The following is a 16,924-nucleotide window of genomic DNA, read 5'->3' as shown; positions in this document are numbered from 1 at the left end:
CAGCCGGGAAGGCAGCACAGGCGAGGCGCGGCGCACCTCAAACTCGAGCGAGTAGCGGGAATATCACCCGCTGCTCCGGCGGGAGAGTGCTCCCCGCCGCCCCCTGGGTCACCTCGAGTGACCTCGCAGCCCACACCGCGAGGCGCTGCTGTCAGGGGGGTGTATCACCGCCGTATCAACCCCACACTCCGTCGCCCAGCCGCCGACAGCGGGGCGCTTGCTGTCGGGACGCGCAGTCTCGACAGCGGAGCGCGTGCTTCTTGCCGGCGGAGCAGCAAGCTCCTCAGCAGCGAGCGCAGAAGCTTTCTTGCGTACCGCCGCCGCGCAGTCCCTATGGATGCACGTCGACGCCGGAGACGCCGGCCCGAGCGCTTCTCCTCGCTCTAGAGCCACGGCGGGCAGCCCGTTGACCGCCTCACCGCCTCACCGCCCAGTTCGTGGTCCCGCACCACCAACAGCCGTCCATCTGAACGGCGACGGAGGCCAAGCCCGACGTCTGGGCTCTAGCCGATCACCTGGCCGCCCGCGACGAGCCGCCAGTCGGCGTGGCGGCGAGGAAGGGAGCGAGAGCTCTCCAGTGCCGCTGGCACCTGTGGCCTGGCCTGCGAATGCTCATTCACAGCGATGCCCGAGGGGAATTCGCGTGGAAATTCGATCCGCCGACTCAGGGAGGAGTCCTCTATCGGGGAAGGAGGTTGCGGGAAAAATCTGAGAAATCACCCCCAGCCTTCCCCCTCCCGTGGGAGGGAAGGGTGCCCCCCCCTAACCCCGTGTTCTCGAGGTTCTCGAGGTGGATATCCTTTGGCCGCGTTGGGTAGCGAGGATTGGTGTAACCCCGTGTGTACTTGTCACGTGAAAACCCGCTGGGACCCGGACGCCAGCACACACGGCTAGATTTCATGGCCTACCTAGGCCCTGGGGTCGGAGGTAGAGTCGGTGGTGGCGCCGCGCGCGGCGCGGGCCTCGCTGCGGGGGGGGGGGGGGGCATTCTGTAGGGGGCATTATAGGGATTTAGGGTGGGGTCGGGAAAGGGGGGTGGGGTCGGTCGCGTCGGCGGCCGCGCGGCGGTGGCCCCGGGGGGGGGGGCGGAAGGAGGTGGCGGCGCCGACCGCGATGGCGGCCGACCCGACGAGCGCCGGGCGAGATCGCGAGGGTCGAGGGTGAGCTCGATCGAAGCCGAGGGCGGCGGCCGAGTTCTGAATGGTGAGGGCGTCGGCGGTGACGATGGCGGCGGAGATGGCGGCGGAGTGAAAGGTGTAGTGCGAGCGGGTGGACGCGCGGGAGGTGCCATACGGCGTGTGGTCAATGGACCCACTGGCGCGTGCGGTCCTTGAGCACTTGAGCACTGGATAGGGTCGATTCCGCATGGTACGGGACCCCTCGATCGTCTCACCCTCCCTCGCTGGTGTGCTCATGGGGGGGGGTCATAACAAACACGGTCCAGGATCGAGGTGCACGCCGCCGAGGGACCTCGGAGGGTAGATCGGGCGGTGTCGTCCCCCCTCTCCATCATCTCCGCGGAGATGTCGTCGGTGGTGGCGGTTGTGACCGATCGAGCTACAAGAGGAGCTTGTTCAGCAGGATCTCTCTGACATTGGGTTCGCAAGTTGGCGGAGGACGCGATCGAGGTCGGCGGAGAATGCTCCGGTCGACTCGGTCAGGATGACCGTGTGGCCCTTGGAGAGGGCGTCAGCGTAATCACCGTCCTTCGCTGCCACCCATCCGTCGCCGCTGACACGGTCCAGTTGCTCCTCCGTGGCCGGGTCACCCCGTTGGGGGTGACCAAGGACGACGACGGAGAGGTGCTCCTCGGTGTTGCCAAGCGCGATGAAGTGCCCATCGGCGCGGGAGGCGCCTCCGCAGCGGGCAGAGCCGTTGCCCTTCGCGCCGGAGGGGAGGAACGGAGTGTAGCACTTGAACTCCCAGCATGTGGTCGTGGAGCCAAAAAAGAAGAAGAAGGCGGCTCATCATCCGTGAAGATGTAGCTATCTTGTTGGCAGAGCCCCCCCAGTGCGCGCCAGTCCCGTGCCCAGTGTTGTGCGAGGGAGTTCTTTGTAAAATTCCTTTTCCCAGTGTTGTAAAATTCTTTTTCTCGCACAATTGTAAAATTCTTTTTCTCGCACAACGTGCTGCAGAACAAGCTGACGCGGGCCCCGAGTACCTCGATGAGGTGACTTGGACCACCAAGAGCTGGCTGGGGCTGCAGAAGCAGCGCATCTCAGTCGTTCTTCACACGGCAATATCGCAGAGCAGATTGTGAATGAGCTTGCCAGCGGCGAGGGCGGTCGAGTGCACGGAGCTAAGTGCCTCGCCGTCCTCGCGGGAGTCGCTTAGGCGGCTCCAGTGGTGTACCTGTGTCCAGTCCCGTGCCCAGTGTTGTGCGAGGGAGTTTTGTTGTAAATTCTTATTTGCCGCTTCTTTTTCTTTTCCTCGGCAGCGCGGCCGCTGGAGGCGCGCGCGGCCTCGGCGCCGAGGGCGGCGAGGGCTACACCTCCGGCGAGGAGGAGGCAGCAGCAGCTGCTGCTTCTTCTTCTGAGGAGCAGTTTGGACCCCGCCTCCCCGCCGCCCGCGCTGGTACGAGCGCGGCGGTGGTGGACGGCGAGGAGGGGCGGCGGCTGGCGGCGGAGGCCGCAGCGGCGACCGCACCCTGCGCGCGGAGCGCGGCGCCTGCGGGGGCGCAGGCCGCGGAGGCGGGTCTGACCATTGGGTCAGACCCAATGGAGGGGGAATTCCCCGGCGGCGCGGCGCCGGCGGAGGGGGAGGAGAGCGGCGCCGTGTCGCCCGATTGTTCCCGAGAGGTCCACATAGCCTCCCTTTTCGAAGGTGAGGCCTCCATGACCGCCCGCATTGAGCCGCTCGACCTCGAGTCGCGCGCAGCAGGCGCTCAGGTTTCTTCTTCTCCTAGTGCCGACCATCCGGAACATGAAAGCTGGCGGCGCCGCGGCGGGGCGGCGTGGTGGCGGGCGCATTGGGCGCAGCTCAACGTCGAGCAGTGGCTCGGCGTCGTCGAGCCGTGCTGCCTCTGCGGGCGGCCCGGGATGGCGGGCCAGTACGCAGGCCGCTGCGCGGCGCCCTATCTCGCCACCACTGACGATCGGTGGGAGGTGCCTGGCCTGCGCCAGGCATACGTCGCGCATGGCATGTGCGGCGGGCTCTGCCGAGGATGGGGCTGCTGCGAGGCGCGGGGCGTGGCGCAGCCGCAGGATGGGAGCGGCGAGGCGCGAGGCGAGGGCGAGGGCGAGGGCGAGCTAAGCTCGGATGGCGACTCGGACCGGTCTGCGGGAGACCCTGTGTGGGGCTCGGCGGCGCTGGAGGACGAGTGGCGCGCCGCGTCTCTCGCGAGGCAGGCGGTAGGCGACGCGGCGTACGCCGCGGCGCATGCTGCTGGCGCTTCGCGGGCTGAGGCGTGCGACGCCGCCGTGAGGGCGGTGAGGTTGGACGAGGTCGAGGCTCAGTCCTCGTTCCTCGTGCGCGCTGGGTGGTACGGCTCCGGCCGTGATGGGGGCGGGGAGGGGGAGGGGGCGACGGCCGCACGGAATCGCCGCCGGCGGGGGGCGAGGGCGCGGGCGAAGGAGGAGGAGCCAGAGCCCGGGGAGGATTGGGAGGGGGAGGAGCGGCCGGAGGAGTACGCCGGCCTCTTTGACGACCCGTAAGGGGCCGTCGCCTGCTGTGCCATTTGTAGTGCCAGTCCGAGCCAGTCTGCTGTGAGAGGGGCTTGTATAGTAAAATTCTTTTCCTCGCGATGTCCACCCCGCCGCGCCGCCGCTCGCGCCGCCTCGCCACCGCCTCCACCGCCGCTCCCTCGCCGAGCACGCCGCCGCCCGCCCGCCTGCTCGACCTCCCCACGGAGCTCCTCGTGCGCGCCCTCTCTCGCTGCGACCCCGCCGACATCGCTCGCGCCGCAGCCGTCTCGCTGCTCTTCCACGCCTCTCTCGCTTTGGAGGGCATCCGCTTGTGGGCGCAAGAGCGCGACTTCGAGCTGCCGGCGCTGCCAGAGGGCGAGAGCTGCGCCGTGCGGTGGCTGTGCTTCGCTGCGCTGCTGCACGAGTCCAACCCGCCGGCGAGGGCGGCGGCAGGCTGGGATCACAGCGTCTTCATTGACGGCGAGGGGCGGCTCTCGTCGTGCGGCTTAGCGCCGTCCTTCAACCCAGGGCTACTCGGCCACGGCGAGGGTGTGACGCGGCTCAACACGCCGACCCGCCTCCCCTCCACGCTGGGCGGCGAGCGCGCCGTGAGCGTGTCGGCTGGAGGATACAACAGTCTCGCCCTCACCAGCAGCGGCACCATTTGGAGCTGGGGCCAGGGAGGCTTGGGCGCGCTGGGCCACGGCGACCAGCAGGACCAGCTGCTGCCGAAGAAGGTCGAGGCCTTGACTGGCCAGAGCGTCATCGCCGTGTCTGCTGGAGGCCAGCACAGCCTCGCCCTCACCGCCGAGGGCGCCGTCTGGAGCTGGGGCGAGGGATGCTATGGCCAGCTGGGCCACGGCGACCAGCAGCAGCAGCTGCTGCCCACGAAGCTCGAGGCCTTGGCTGACCAGCGCGTCGTCGCCGTGTCGGCAGGACGCGAACACAGCCTCGCCCTCACCGCGGACGGCGCCCTCTGGAGCTGGGGCGATGGAGACTACGGCCAGCTAGGACACGGCGACCAGCAGAACCAGCTGCTGCCCAAGAAGATCGAGGCCTTGGCGGGCCAGCGCGTCGTCGCTGTGTCGGCTGGAGGCGAATACAGCCTCGCCCTCACCGCCGACGGCGCCGTCTGGAGCTGGGGCCGGGGAGCCTCAGGCCAGCTGGGCCACGGCGACCAGCAGCTCCAGCTGCTGCCGAAGAAGGTCGAGGCCTTGACTGGCCAGCGCGTCGTCGCCGTGTCGGCTGGGAGCCTGCACAGCCTCGCCCTCACCACCGGCGGTGCCGTCTGGAGCTGGGGCTTTGGAACCGGCGGCATATTGGCCCACGGCGACGAGCAGCGCCAGCTGCTGCCCAAGAAGGTCGAGGCCTTTGCAGGCCAGCGCGTCGTCGCTGTGTCGGCTGGGGTCCGCCACAGCCTCGCCCTCGCCGCCGACGGCGCTGTCTTTACCTGGGGCCAGGGCCGCCACGGCGGCCTAGGCCACGGAGAGGACCTGTCGAACCAGCTGCTGCCAAAGAAGATCGAGACGTGGGCGCCGGGGCAGTGAGAAGCCTGCGCAGTTGGACAAGGAGGGGATGCTCAGGCTTCTCGCGGCGCTCTCAACGAGGAGAGGATTCGGTTCGGTGTCACGGTGGGGCGAGCCCGACGGTGGGCGCGGCAGCGGTGGTGGCGGAAGCGCGGCGGCGGCGGCGGAGAGGAGGCCACGGCCGCTGTGGTGTGGTGTGTGGAGGCGGGAAAGGATGTTGAGATCATGTGAGGCTGCGTTGGTTCTTGCCGAGTTCGAAGAGGCTCTTGGTTGTAGAGGCGTACCGACACGCGCACCGGGGAAGTTTACCTTACCTTACCTTACACCCGCGGGGCTCACGTAGTACCGGCAGACACAACAGTCACAGTCACGGGGGTGGACGCGGCATCGCCTGTCCATGTGTCTCAATACTCAAATATGAGGGGATTGACTCCTACCGGCTCCTGACGCTGCCCCTGGCAGCTCTGATGACCAGGATCAGTAATGTTGTGATAGAGGGTGCCCATACTAGCGCAGGACCTGCCACACTCGCCCGGACCGTCCCCTTCTAGGGCCGGTTCCGCAGCCCGCGAGAGCCGACAGCGGGGCCGTGCCGCGGGTGCCTACTGCCGAGTGCCACAAACACTGCGCCGTCCCGCCATCACCTGCAGGCTGTCTTGTGTGATGGCTGGGATGTCCAAACGCCACCATCTTGGCTCTTGCGACCTCAAACCCGCGAGCTGCATGGGTGGTCCTCGTGACGTCGACAGACGCCCGATGACCACGGTGAAGCTGAGCCGGAACGCGTCGACAAGTCTCGTCTGAGCCCGTGGCGGTCGCCGGCTGAGTCGCTGTGCACGGGCCGGTACCTCAGGCGTCACCTCCGCAGCCTCAGGTCTCAAACTCCATCACCTCCGCCGGGACGCCTTCGGTGGCACGCTCGGTGGCGAGTTTGTGGCAGCCCCACAGCGAGCGCGGCGTCGAGCCTATTCGGTCTGGTCGGTCGGCCGCACTCACTGGGTGCCAGGGAGTGCGGCCGACACGCGAGCGGTGCTTCCTGGCAGCGCGCGCCGGCTGTGGGGCTGCCACAAACTCGAGACACGCTTTTTGGGACATTTTCCACCCTTTTCATTTTTCCCCGAACGCTTTTGTCCCATATATACAGGGTTTGCGATGCGGAGTGACGCGAAGGGTTTCCTCGGGGTTAGTGCACCACTAACCGCTTTTTGGCGCCAAATACTCGGTCGCGGTCCGGGCCGCAAATACTCAAAACGGCAAGTACGAAAGTAGGATGTCACGCTGCCTGTACTAAGGCCAAACCACTGATCGTACGTAGCTCCCACATCCCACAGTGACTCGGTACGACATTTGGCGATCGCTCTTGCCAACGGTTCTATCGAACGTACTCTTCGCATGGCTCTGCCGCTATTGCGGCGCAGAGAGTCGGGGCCGGCGTCACGCGCGCGTTGGGCGCGCGCCCCCTCGCAGCGCTCCTTGCACGCCGCTGCCGCCGCTGCCACCGCTGCCGTTGTCAGACCGTCACTAAATCAAAAGTGCGCCTCGCAAAACTCAGGGACGCAGTCGGCCGGGCTCTGCACTCCCGCAGAGAACAGATGCTCGCCCAGGAAGAAGATGCCGTCCTTGCCCTGGAGCTCCTTCACTTTGGTGTACCAGCCAGCCTTTTCAGCGGCAGCGGGCACCTGCGTCGGCCACACAGCAAAGTCCCACACACCAATCACCGTCGTGACCTCGAGGTCCGCATCCGTGCGCATCGACTCGATGAGAACATTCTCCTTGGCCTCACGCGCATCGGGCAGCGCAGGTAGCGCTGGGTCCTTGTACGCTAGCGCGCACACCACGTCTGAGTCTGCGTACGCCTTGCTAAGTGCGTACACTTTCCCATTGCGCGGCATGTCATGGGTCGCCAGGTGTTTCCCCTGCCCGGTCAGGATGAAGGCCGCCGCGTCCGTGCCAAAGCGCGCAGCGTCCCACGACTTGCCCACGCGTACCAGCCACACCTCGATGCCCTGGTCGTTCGCGCACTCGCGAGCGAGCTGCAACATCGGGTGGCCCGTCGGTAAGAAGCGGTCGTACACCTTTGGCGGCGTCGTGACGATGACCGTGTCGTACAGCTCCGAGGCGGCTTCCGTGCCGTCCCTGTCGGACGCCACCTGCACACGTCCGTCGACGGCGGGCGCGATCGATGTGACGGCCGTATTGAGGCTGACGTTGATCTGCTCGACCTGATGCATCAGCTTCCAGAAGTTCTCAAAGCCCTTGGTGAAGACGACGTAGTCGTCCAGCTGCTCGTCCAGCAGCTCTTTGAGCACGGGGTGCGCCTTGACCATGGTGATGAGCTGCACCCCCAGCCCTTTCAGGCCGCCGGCATTCAGAGCGCCGTGGAGCACCTTGTAGATGCCGGCGACGATGTAGTGCTCACGGTATGACATGTGCCACGCTGCCGAGCCGTCGAGGGTAGGCCCGGCGCCAAAGGCGTCCTGGATGAGCGCACATACGATGCCAAAGGCCTCCAAGTTGTTCCGCTTTGCCCACTCCTCGCACGTCTCACCGGGAAGTGCGATGCCGTCCTCGATCACTGAGCCGACACCCACCGAGTGATAGAGCTTGAAGACCATGTCGAAGCCAGCAATCAGCTCTTGCACGATCTGCAACGGGGAGAATTTCTCGAGCTGAGGCGGGAGCGTCAAGGGGGCCTTCTCCTCGGACGAGTAGAACCCGATGCCTGGCGTTTTCTCGTACGTAAACCCGTGCTTCGCTTGGTACTCGTCCATGATCTCCTGAAAGGGCGGGATTGCGCCCTTGCCGTGCGCGGTCGCGGTCGGAATGTACTTGGTGGCGACGTCGAAGTAGCGTCCGTCCACCTCGATTGTGGTTGCGTAGCCGCCCACGCGGCCGGCCTGCTCGTACACGTGCACGTGCTGGTAGCCCATTTTCTGCAGCTTCCGTGCCATGAGCAGTCCGCATGCGCCAGCACCGACAATGCAAATCTTGGCTCTCTCATGTGCAAAGCGATCCGGCCAGCGGCCGTGAGCCGCGAACGACGTGTTTCGCGGTGCGCCAGTCGGTCCCGGCAGGCCATCGCGCGGCGGCGGCTCGGCGGCCACCACCTTGCTGGGAGTGCAGCCCATTTTTGGCCGCGGCACACGGCGGCTGAATAAAGAAATGTACTCGATTTGCCTCGCGTATTTGGACGACACCTACTGCCTGGACGTCTCGCCGACGGCGGCCTGCGCTGCGGCTGCGGCGGGCGTGGACGCCACCGACGACTTGTGCGGCGTCACGTCCAACCGGAAGAAGCAGGAGGTCTACTCGCCGACGGGCGACCTCTCCTTCCTGCCGGCGGCGGTTCGCGGCTCGCCCCACCACGCCGACGGGCGCCTGCTCGTCATCAAGGTGCTCGGGACCTTCCTGGGCGACGCCGCTGAGGCCTCGCGCCGCCTCGTCGAGCGGGTGCGCCGTGCGCTGGCGCCGCTGGCGGGGCGGGAGGGCGTGTGCGGCCTCCACGACACGCGGCGGTGCAACCTCGCGCTCCAGATCCAAATGACGCTCAATCGCTTTTGCGCAAACGCCTCCCTCAACTACTTCCTCCGCACTATGCCGGAGGAGGCGACGCGGGAGGCGGCACGGCTGCACGATCGGCTCATCGGCGAGGCGTTCGACAAGTTCACGGCGGGGCGCCTGAGCTCGACGGCGCAGCGCAGGGCGGCGCTGCAGCAGGCGCGGCTGCCAGTCAAGCTCGGCGGCGCCGGCCTCACTTCCATGTCGGCCATCACCGACGCGGCGGTCGTCGGCTCGTGGTGCCTCTGCTGGGAGCCTATTGCTCGCCTCTGCCCGCAGCTGGCGCGCGGCATCGACCTCGGCGCTGCCGCGGTGGCGGCGTCGGCGGTGGCGGCGGCAGGGGCGGCGGCCTGCACAGTTTTTTTGGTGACGACTACCCCGTACGCCCGGTTGCATCATACCCCATCGCGGATGCCGTCTACCCATTCTTTTTATCGCGAGAGAGGCTTTATCTTAAGAATTCTTTTTATCGCGATGTCCCTTCGCCCGAGAGAGAGATTTTTAGCAATACCAAACAACTCTAACACTCACTTTGTGTTTGTTCGCCCGTGCCTCTGCTCAGGCGATGATGTGAGGGAGAGCACAGGTGACAGGAGCGGCTGCGCCGGGCCGCGGAGGTTTTGCTAGAAGACAACTAGTTTGGGATGACGCGCCGTTGATTCCACCCGCTTCACTGAAGCGGCGGCGATTTCTTTTCTTCGCGATGTCCACCCCGCCGCGCCGCCGCTCGCGCCGCCTCGCCCCCGCCTCCGCCGCCGCTCCCTCGCCAGACACGCCGCCGCCCGCCCGCCTCCTCGACCTCCCCAGGGAGCTCCTCGTCCGCGCCCTCTCTCACTGCGATCCCGCCGACATCGCTCGCGTCGCAGCCGTCTCGCTGCTCTTCCACGCCTCGCTTGCGCTGGAGGGCATCCGCTTGCGGGCGCAAGAGCGCGGCTTCGAGCTGCCGGCGCTGCCAGAGGGCGAGAGCTGCGCCGTGCGGTGGCTGTGCTATTCTGCGCTGCTGTGCGAGTCCAACCCGCCGGCGAGGGCGGCGGCAGGCTGTCAGCACAGCGTCTTCATCGATGGCGAGGGGCGGCTCTCGTCGTGCGGCAATGCGCCGAATCACGCCCCAGGCCTCCTTGGCCACGGCGAGGGCGTGATGCGGCTCAACACGCCGACCCGCCTCCCTTCCCCGCTGCGAGGCGAGCGCGCCGTGAGCGTGTCGGCTGGAGGATACCACAGTCTCGCCCTCACCAGCAGCGGCACCATTTGGAGCTGGGGCCAGGGAGGCTTGGGCGCGCTGGGCCACGGCGACCATGAGCATCAGTGGCAGCCGACGAAGATCGAGGCCTTGACTGGCCAGCGCGTCGTCGCTGTCTCGGCTGGAGGCGAGCACAGCCTCGCCCTGACCGGCGACGGAGACGTCTGGAGCTGGGGCTTTGGTCACCATGGCCGGTTGGGCCACGGCGACGAGCAGATCCAGCTGCTGCCGAAGAAGGTCGAGGCCATTGCTGGCCAGCGCGTCGTCGCTGTATCGGCTGGGATCGCCCACAGCCTCGCCCTCACCGCCGACGGCGCCGTCTGGAGCTGGGGCTGCGGAGGCGGGGGCCAGCTGGGCCACGGCGACCTGCAGAACCAGCTGCTGCCGAAGAAGGTCGAGGCGTTGGCTGGCCAGCGCGTCGTCGCTGTGTCGGCTGGAACCGCGCACAGCCTCGCCCTCACCGCCAATGGAGCTGTCTGGAGCTGGGGCTATGGTCACCATGGCAGGCTGGGCCACGGCGACCAGCAGGAGCAGCTGCTGCCCAAGAAGGTCGAGGCTTTTGCTGAGCAGCGCGTCGTCGCTGTGTCGGCGGGATACTTCCACAACTTCGCCCTCACCGCCGAGGGCGCCGTCTGGAGCTGGGGCTCTGGAGGCCTTGGCCAGCTTGGCCATGGCGACCAGCAGAACCAGCTGCTGCCCAAGAAGGTCGAGGCCTTTGCTACCCAGCGCGTCATCGCCGTGTCGGCTGGAGGCTGCCACAGCACCGCCCTCACCGCCGATGGCGCCGTCTTGACCTGGGGCAAGGGCGAAAGCGGCTGCCTAGGCCACGGAGAGGACCCGTCGGACCAGCTGCTGCCCAAGAAGATCGAGGCGTGGGCGCAGGGGCAGTGAGCAGGAAAGGCGGCGAGGAGCGCAGGAGCCGAGGTTACTGACGTTGCTGCTGTTACACCTAGCGGTCCACATCACGGGTACGGGCACTCCCCCTCAAACCCCCCCGTGCTAGGACGACGCGACAGTGTACTTCCAACCAACAGCGTCCTGCACGGCCCTCTCCGACTCCCCCCCTCCAGCCCCACGCCTGCGTATTCTTTTTGCACAAGCCAGGGGGGGGGGGGGGGCGAGATGGCTCACCGTACGGCTTTAATGTGAACGCACTGTACAAAAAACTCGCCTTGGGCGGGGGGCTAAAGTAAACTCTCTCCCTAGCTCTTACCGCTTTCCCGCGGATGGGCGAAACATTTCGGGCCACACGACACGAGGCCCCGTCTACAGTTCCACAGGGGCGCTATCCTACCTGCGTACTATCTTGTACTTGCGGCGGCGACATACACTACAGCGTGGTCCGGCGGCGACGACTACCCCTGGAGCAGCGCGAGGAGCTCGCGCTTCAGCAGCGGCACCAGCAGGCCCTCGCGCTCGAGGAACATGGGCACGTTGTGGTGGAAGGTGTCGTGCTCATGCAGGGCGAGCCCCGGCGCGTGCGCGACGAGCCGGGCCTGCATCATGTCGACGGCGTTGCCCGCGCCGACGTGCACGGCCGCACGGCCGCCTCGCGCGTGCATCACCGCGAGGGCGTGTCGCACGCGCGCGGTGCACGCGCGCCTGGGCTCGGCCGGCACGCACGCGCCGTGCGTCAGGTCCAGGTCCACCCGCGGGCCTATGAGACACTTCCTAGACACTTCCTGGACACTTCCTGGACACGTCAGGCGCAGGTCCACCCGCGCGCCAAACGAGACGGCGCGGTGGCCGAGGTGCGCGTGCAGCAGCGCGGCGGTGCCGCCCATCGAGGAGCCGACGAGGAGGACGCGCACGTAGCCGGCCGTGTGGGCTCGGATGAGCCGCTCAAAGTAGCGTACGCCGCCCCACCCGCCGGCCGGGTCCTAGAAGGTTCCTAGAAGGGTCCTAGAAGGTTCCTAGAAGTAGCCGCCCCACCCGCCGGCCGGGTCCTGCAGGTAGTACGAGTTCGACGGGTCGGCGAGGTAGAGGGCCTAGAAGGTTGCTAGAAGGTTCCTAGAAGGTTCCTAGAAGGTTGACGGGTCGGGCGAGGAAGAGCGCGTCGACGGCCACGCCGGCTGCGCGCGCGGCGGCGCACGGCGCGGCCCACTGTTGCATGCCGGGGCCCTGGGCGGCGAAGGCGACGAGGAGGACGTCACCTAGAAGGTTCCTAGAAGGCTCCTCGAAGGCTCCTACGAGGTTCCTCGAAGGCTCCTAGAAGGCGACGAGGAGGACGTCACCTCGCACGCCCGCCGCCATCGGCTCGAAGAAGTGGTCGGTTGTCGCGAGACGGTCGGTGAGGACGTCGCGCAGCGCCGCAGGCGGCGTCCCGCGGTTCCAGCCGAGGCCGATCCGCGCCGCGCCTATGAGACACTTCCTAGACACTTCCTAGACACTTCCTCGACACGTCCCAGCCGAACCCGATCCGCGCCGCGCCGGAGTGGCCGGAGGAGGTGACTGCGCGGGCTGCGCTGCCGCTCAGCTCAGAGGCCAGCTCTGACGCCTCGGCGAGGTCGAAGGCGTTGGCGCCGAGGGCGAGGTTCTGCAGCGGCAAGTGACGCAGCACCCTCTGGCGCAGCGCGGCCAGCGACCCTCCGAGCCTGTTGGACTGGAGGTAGAGCCCCTGCAGCCGGGGGAGCGCGCCTATCAGACACTTCCCAGAGACCTCCTCGACACCTCCTAGACACCTCCCAGACACTCGCAGCCGGCGGAGCGCGCCGAGGGCGGCGGGCAGCTCCGCGAGGCGGTTGTGGTGCGCCTGGAGGACGGAGGACCCGAGATCACCCGAGATCACCCGAGATTACCCGAGATTACCCGAGATTACCCGAGATTACCCGAGGCGGTTGCGGTGCGCCTGGAGGACGGTGAGCGATGCGCACTGACCCAGCTCCGCGGGGAGGCAAGTCAGCAAGTTGCCTGAGTCGGCACACGGTGTGAGCCGGGCGTGCGAGATTCCCCGAGATCACCCGAGATGACCCGAGATTACCCGAGATTGGCCGAGATTGGCCGAGATTGGCCGAGGCACACGGTGCGAGCCGGGCGTGCGAGCGGGAGGGAGGAGCGGGAGGAGTGGGGGAAGGGCGCGCAGTGGGCGTGCGTGGGGCAGGGATGGGGGCGGCTGTCGGCATGGCGGGCGGCGGCATGCAAGGCGGCGGCATGCAAGGCGGCGGTCTGGGCGGCGAGTGGCGGACGGCCGACGGCCGGAGGGGCGGGAGGGGCGTTGGGGGGAGGGGCGGGGCAAGTTGGCACGCGCACGGCGCGGCGGGGCGTCGTGGGACGGCGTCAGGGGCGGCCAGAGGCGACGCGCGCCGTGCAGCCACAGCTCGCGAAGCTTGTCCAGCCGAGATTACCGAGATTACCCGAGATTACCGGAGATTACCGTGCAGCCACAGCTCGCGAAGCTTGTCCAGCCGGCCAATCGCCGCGGGCAGCTCCGAGAGCCGGTTGCCCTCGAGGCAGAGCTCGGTGAGCCGCGTGAGGTGGGGGAGCACCTGTTCACGGCTCGAGGTGTGAAGAGGCGCTGTTCACACCGCAGAGGCGGTGAGGTGGGGGCAGCGCCTCCGCCACGCAAGTCACGCCGTTGCAGCCCAGGTGGAGCTTCTTGAGCGAATGGCCATGCTGCGCTAGCCTAACGTGCCTTTACGCCAGCCTCAGGGCGGGAAGACGGTATTGTGCGGCGTCTTCAGAGCACCGCGTGAATGCAACGGAGAGGAGGACAGCGGAATATGTGGCCCTCTCGGGCGCTAGTTGGGAGGCAAGAATCCGTATTCCGCTTCTAGGTGGTCGGGCATCCGCGGGGCGGCACCAAGCCGGTTGTACGAGGCCAGGAGCGCCGTGAGCACCGTCGCGCGCGGGTGCAGCGGTGGCAGCGCGGTCTGGCCGTTTGCCTCGAGCTCAAGCACAGTCAGGCTGGGCGATGCGAAGCCCGCGCCGGCTGCCTCCTCCGCTCCTGCGTCCGCTGCAGCATCGTCCTGATCACCGACTGCCACCGCCGCTTCCGCCGCCGCCGCCGCCGCCTCCGCTGCGCCGGCCTCCACCGCCGCTGCTACGCCTGCCGCCTCCTCCGCCTCCTCCGCCTCCTCCGCCGCTGCTACGCCTGCCGCCTCCTCCGCCTCCTCCGCCTCCACCGCCGCCGCTGCTACGCCTGCCGCCTCCTCCGCCTCCTCCGCCTCCACCGCCGCTGCTACGCCTGCCGCCTCCTCCGCCTCCTCCGCCTCCTCCGCCTCCTCCGCCTCCACCGCCGCCGCTGCTACGCCTGCCGCCTCCTCCGCCTCCTCCGCCTCCACCGCCGCTGCTACGCCTGCCGCCTCCTCCGCCTCCTCCTCCTCCTCCGCCTCCTCCGCCTCCTCCTCCTCCTCCGGGGCGTCGCCCGACGGCTTCTGCGCGCCCCAGCGCAGGTAATGGAGCCCCCTGATGCGGAGCACCGCCGCCGGGAGCCGCCGCAGCCGGTTGTGCTGCAGGTTGAGCACCTGTTCACGGCTCGAGGTGTGAAGAGACGCTGTTCACAGCAGCCGGTTGTGCTGCAGGTTGAGCACCTGTTCACGGCTCGAGGTGTGAAGAGACGCTGTTCACAGCAGCCGGTTGTGCTGCAGGTTGAGCACCTGTTCACGGCTCGAGGTGTGAAGAGACGCTGTTCACAGCAGCCGGTTGTGCTGCAGGTTGAGCACCTGTTCACGGCTCGAGGTGTGAAGAGGCGCTGTTCACAGCAGCCGGTTGTGCTGCAGGTTGAGCACCTGTTCACGGCTCGAGGTGTGAAGAGACGCTGTTCACAGCAGCCGGTTGTGCTGCAGGTTGAGCACCTGTTCACGGCTCGAGGTGTGAAGAGACGCTGTTCACAGCAGCCGGTTGTGCTGCAGGTTGAGCACCTGTTCACGGCTCGAGGTGTGAAGAGACGCTGTTCACAGCAGCCGGTTGTGCTGCAGGTTGAGCACCTGTTCACGGCTCGAGGTGTGAAGAGACGCTGTTCACAGCAGCCGGTTGTGCTGCAGGTTGAGCACCTGTTCACGGCTCGAGGTGTGAAGAGACGCTGTTCACAGCAGCCGGTTGTGCTGCAGGTTGAGCACCTGTTCACGGCTCGAGGTGTGAAGAGACGCTGTTCACAGCAGCCGGTTGTGCTGCAGGTTGAGCACCTGTTCACGGCTCGAGGTGTGAAGAGACGCTGTTCACAGCAGCCGGTTGTGCTGCAGGTTGAGCACCTGTTCACGGCTCGAGGTGTGAAGAGACGCTGTTCACAGCAGCCGGTTGTGCTGCAGGCTGAGCACGTGTAGCTGCGGCAACGCACCGACCCACGCCGGCAGCGAGCGAAGCTCGTTGCACGCGAGCAGCAGCTCCTGCAGCCGACCAATTAACTAATTAATTAATTGATTAGCTAATTAATTAATCGCGAGCAGCAGCTCCTGCAGCCGACGTAGGCGGCAGAGGGCCTCCGGCAAGTCAGAGAGCCTACGCGTAAATATACAGCAGCATCAGAGCGGGAATACGGTCTTGTGCAGTGTGTTCAGAGCACCGCGTGAGTACGACGGAGAGGAGTACGGTGCGCACAACGGAACACGCCCGAATGCGGCTGAATGCGTGTCCGCTCGGGCGCGAGTTGGGAGACACGAGTCCGTCTTCCGCTTCTAGGTCGGAGAGCAGATTCTCGCTCGCGTCGAGATATGGGGAGATACGGGGAGAGATGGGGAGATACTCCGCATCTAGGCCTCGAGATCTGTGGGAGATACGGGGAGAGATGGGGAGATACTCCGCATCTAGGGGCGAGGGCCTCAGCCTTGAGGAGAAGCTGCGAACGGTCGGCCGCTGCGGCGACGAGAACCTGCTCGCAACGCACGCCGCACGGCGGGGTGGACAAGACCGTCGGGCGGGGATGCCGCCGCGCCTCCTGGCCACGCAGCGGAGGGGGCTGCTGCTACGCGGTCGGAGAGGCGCGCACACCTGCATCGAGACCGGTCGGCGCGCAGCGGCGAGGAGACGTCGAGCGCGTCGTCGAGCGCATCGAGCATCTCCGCGTAGTCGGCAACGGTGCCGCCGAGCGTCGCGCCGTCGGACGGCCATCCGCGCGCGAGCAGCGGCGCCGCCGCCCGCTTGCCAGGCTCGCCGCCGCCTCCGCCTCCGCCTCCGCCTCCGCCGCCGCCGCCGCCTCCGCCGCCGCCGCCGCCGCCGCCGCCGCCGCCTTCGGACTGCAGCCGCACCGCACGTAGATCGACGGGCTTGAGCCGGCGGCATGCGGCGTCGCAAGACGCGGTCCAGCCGCGCAGCGGCGATCCGTTGTCCTCGCCGGGATCGAGGAGCAGCCACGCGCTCTCCGCAGCCGCCGGCGAAACGACCGCCGGCCGCTCACCCCGCCTATGGGAAGAGGCGCGGGCGGCGTCGGACGCGATCCGAGTGGGCGGTGGCACGGTGAGGGCCGGGCGATGGGCGGCAGTGCCGCAGGGCAGCGGCGGCGCTGCGCAGGCGAGCGGCAGCGGCGGGCGTCGGCGCTGTCCTCGGCGCGGCCCGAGCGGCCCGCGGCGCTGTGCGCCGAGGCACCGGCCGCGGCCGGGGCACGTGGGTCGGGGAAACGACGCACCCGCTTCAGCGGCGGCCGACCAGGCAGCATTTTGGCAGCCGGCCAGAGAGTCGGCTCCGACCGGTAAGAAGAATTCGTGCGCTCAGAATTCGGGAGCGGCGGCCTCTTTGATGTATGTTTTTCCCTTTTGGGGCATCGAAGAGGTGCGACGAGGTGCCCTTCCCCTTTCTTCTTGGTTTCCCACACAGCTGGGCTTCGCCGGGCTTCCAGCCAGGGTACGGCGGCTCTGAGACTGAAAGGCGGCGCCGGCGGGCGTTCGCGCCAAAATAGATGCAAACCTACCGCGGTTGGTTTGCATCTATTTTGGCGCCGGCGGGCGTTCGCGCCAAAATCGATGCAAACCTACCGCGGTTGGTTTGCATCTTCTGAAAAAGAAGCCCATAATCATGATGAGCCCCAAACCGGGGGGATGAAGGGA

The 16,924-nt window shown here is 67.3% G+C and overlaps 5 protein-coding genes across 5 annotated transcripts; 1 reads left to right on the top strand and 4 right to left on the bottom strand.

Annotated features, from left to right (window-relative positions):
• Window positions 1–1,574: 1,574 nt before the first annotated feature.
• Window positions 1,575–1,929, bottom strand: EMIHUDRAFT_199185 (hypothetical protein; the record flags this gene model as incomplete). The annotated part of the gene is made up of 2 exons (XM_005757815.1): window positions 1,575–1,880; window positions 1,915–1,929. The coding sequence occupies 2 exons, from the start codon at window positions 1,927–1,929 to the stop codon at window positions 1,575–1,577; spliced, it is 321 nt and encodes a 106-aa protein (XP_005757872.1).
• Window positions 1,930–2,717: 788 nt separating this feature from the next.
• Window positions 2,718–3,653, top strand: EMIHUDRAFT_97327 (hypothetical protein; the record flags this gene model as incomplete). The annotated part of the gene is made up of 1 exon (XM_005757814.1): window positions 2,718–3,653. The coding sequence occupies one exon, from the start codon at window positions 2,718–2,720 to the stop codon at window positions 3,651–3,653; it is 936 nt and encodes a 311-aa protein (XP_005757871.1).
• A 3,022-nt stretch (window positions 3,654–6,675) lies between these two features.
• EMIHUDRAFT_199182 (hypothetical protein) lies at window positions 6,676–8,277 on the bottom strand (the record flags this gene model as incomplete). Its single annotated transcript, XM_005757813.1, has 1 exon — window positions 6,676–8,277. One exon carries the CDS (start codon window positions 8,275–8,277, stop codon window positions 6,676–6,678), a length of 1,602 nt encoding a protein of 533 aa, XP_005757870.1.
• Window positions 8,278–11,302: 3,025 nt separating this feature from the next.
• Window positions 11,303–11,731, bottom strand: EMIHUDRAFT_199180 (hypothetical protein; the record flags this gene model as incomplete). Its single annotated transcript, XM_005757812.1, has 2 exons — window positions 11,303–11,443; window positions 11,666–11,731. 2 exons carry the CDS (start codon window positions 11,729–11,731, stop codon window positions 11,303–11,305), a joined length of 207 nt encoding a protein of 68 aa, XP_005757869.1.
• Window positions 11,732–13,306: 1,575 nt separating this feature from the next.
• EMIHUDRAFT_199179 (hypothetical protein) lies at window positions 13,307–16,536 on the bottom strand (the record flags this gene model as incomplete). The annotated part of the gene is made up of 5 exons (XM_005757811.1): window positions 13,307–13,432; window positions 13,509–13,564; window positions 13,747–13,912; window positions 16,130–16,240; window positions 16,507–16,536. The coding sequence occupies 5 exons, from the start codon at window positions 16,534–16,536 to the stop codon at window positions 13,307–13,309; spliced, it is 489 nt and encodes a 162-aa protein (XP_005757868.1).
• Window positions 16,537–16,924: the final 388 nt, after the last annotated feature.

The sequence above is a fragment of the Emiliania huxleyi genome, assembly GCF_000372725.1.
Source record: "Emiliania huxleyi CCMP1516 unplaced genomic scaffold EMIHUscaffold_9, whole genome shotgun sequence".
NCBI lineage: Eukaryota > Haptophyta > Isochrysidales > Noelaerhabdaceae > Emiliania > Emiliania huxleyi.
The sequence above is the reverse complement of the archived record's forward strand: the minus strand, read 5'-3'. Positions and strand labels throughout refer to the sequence as shown.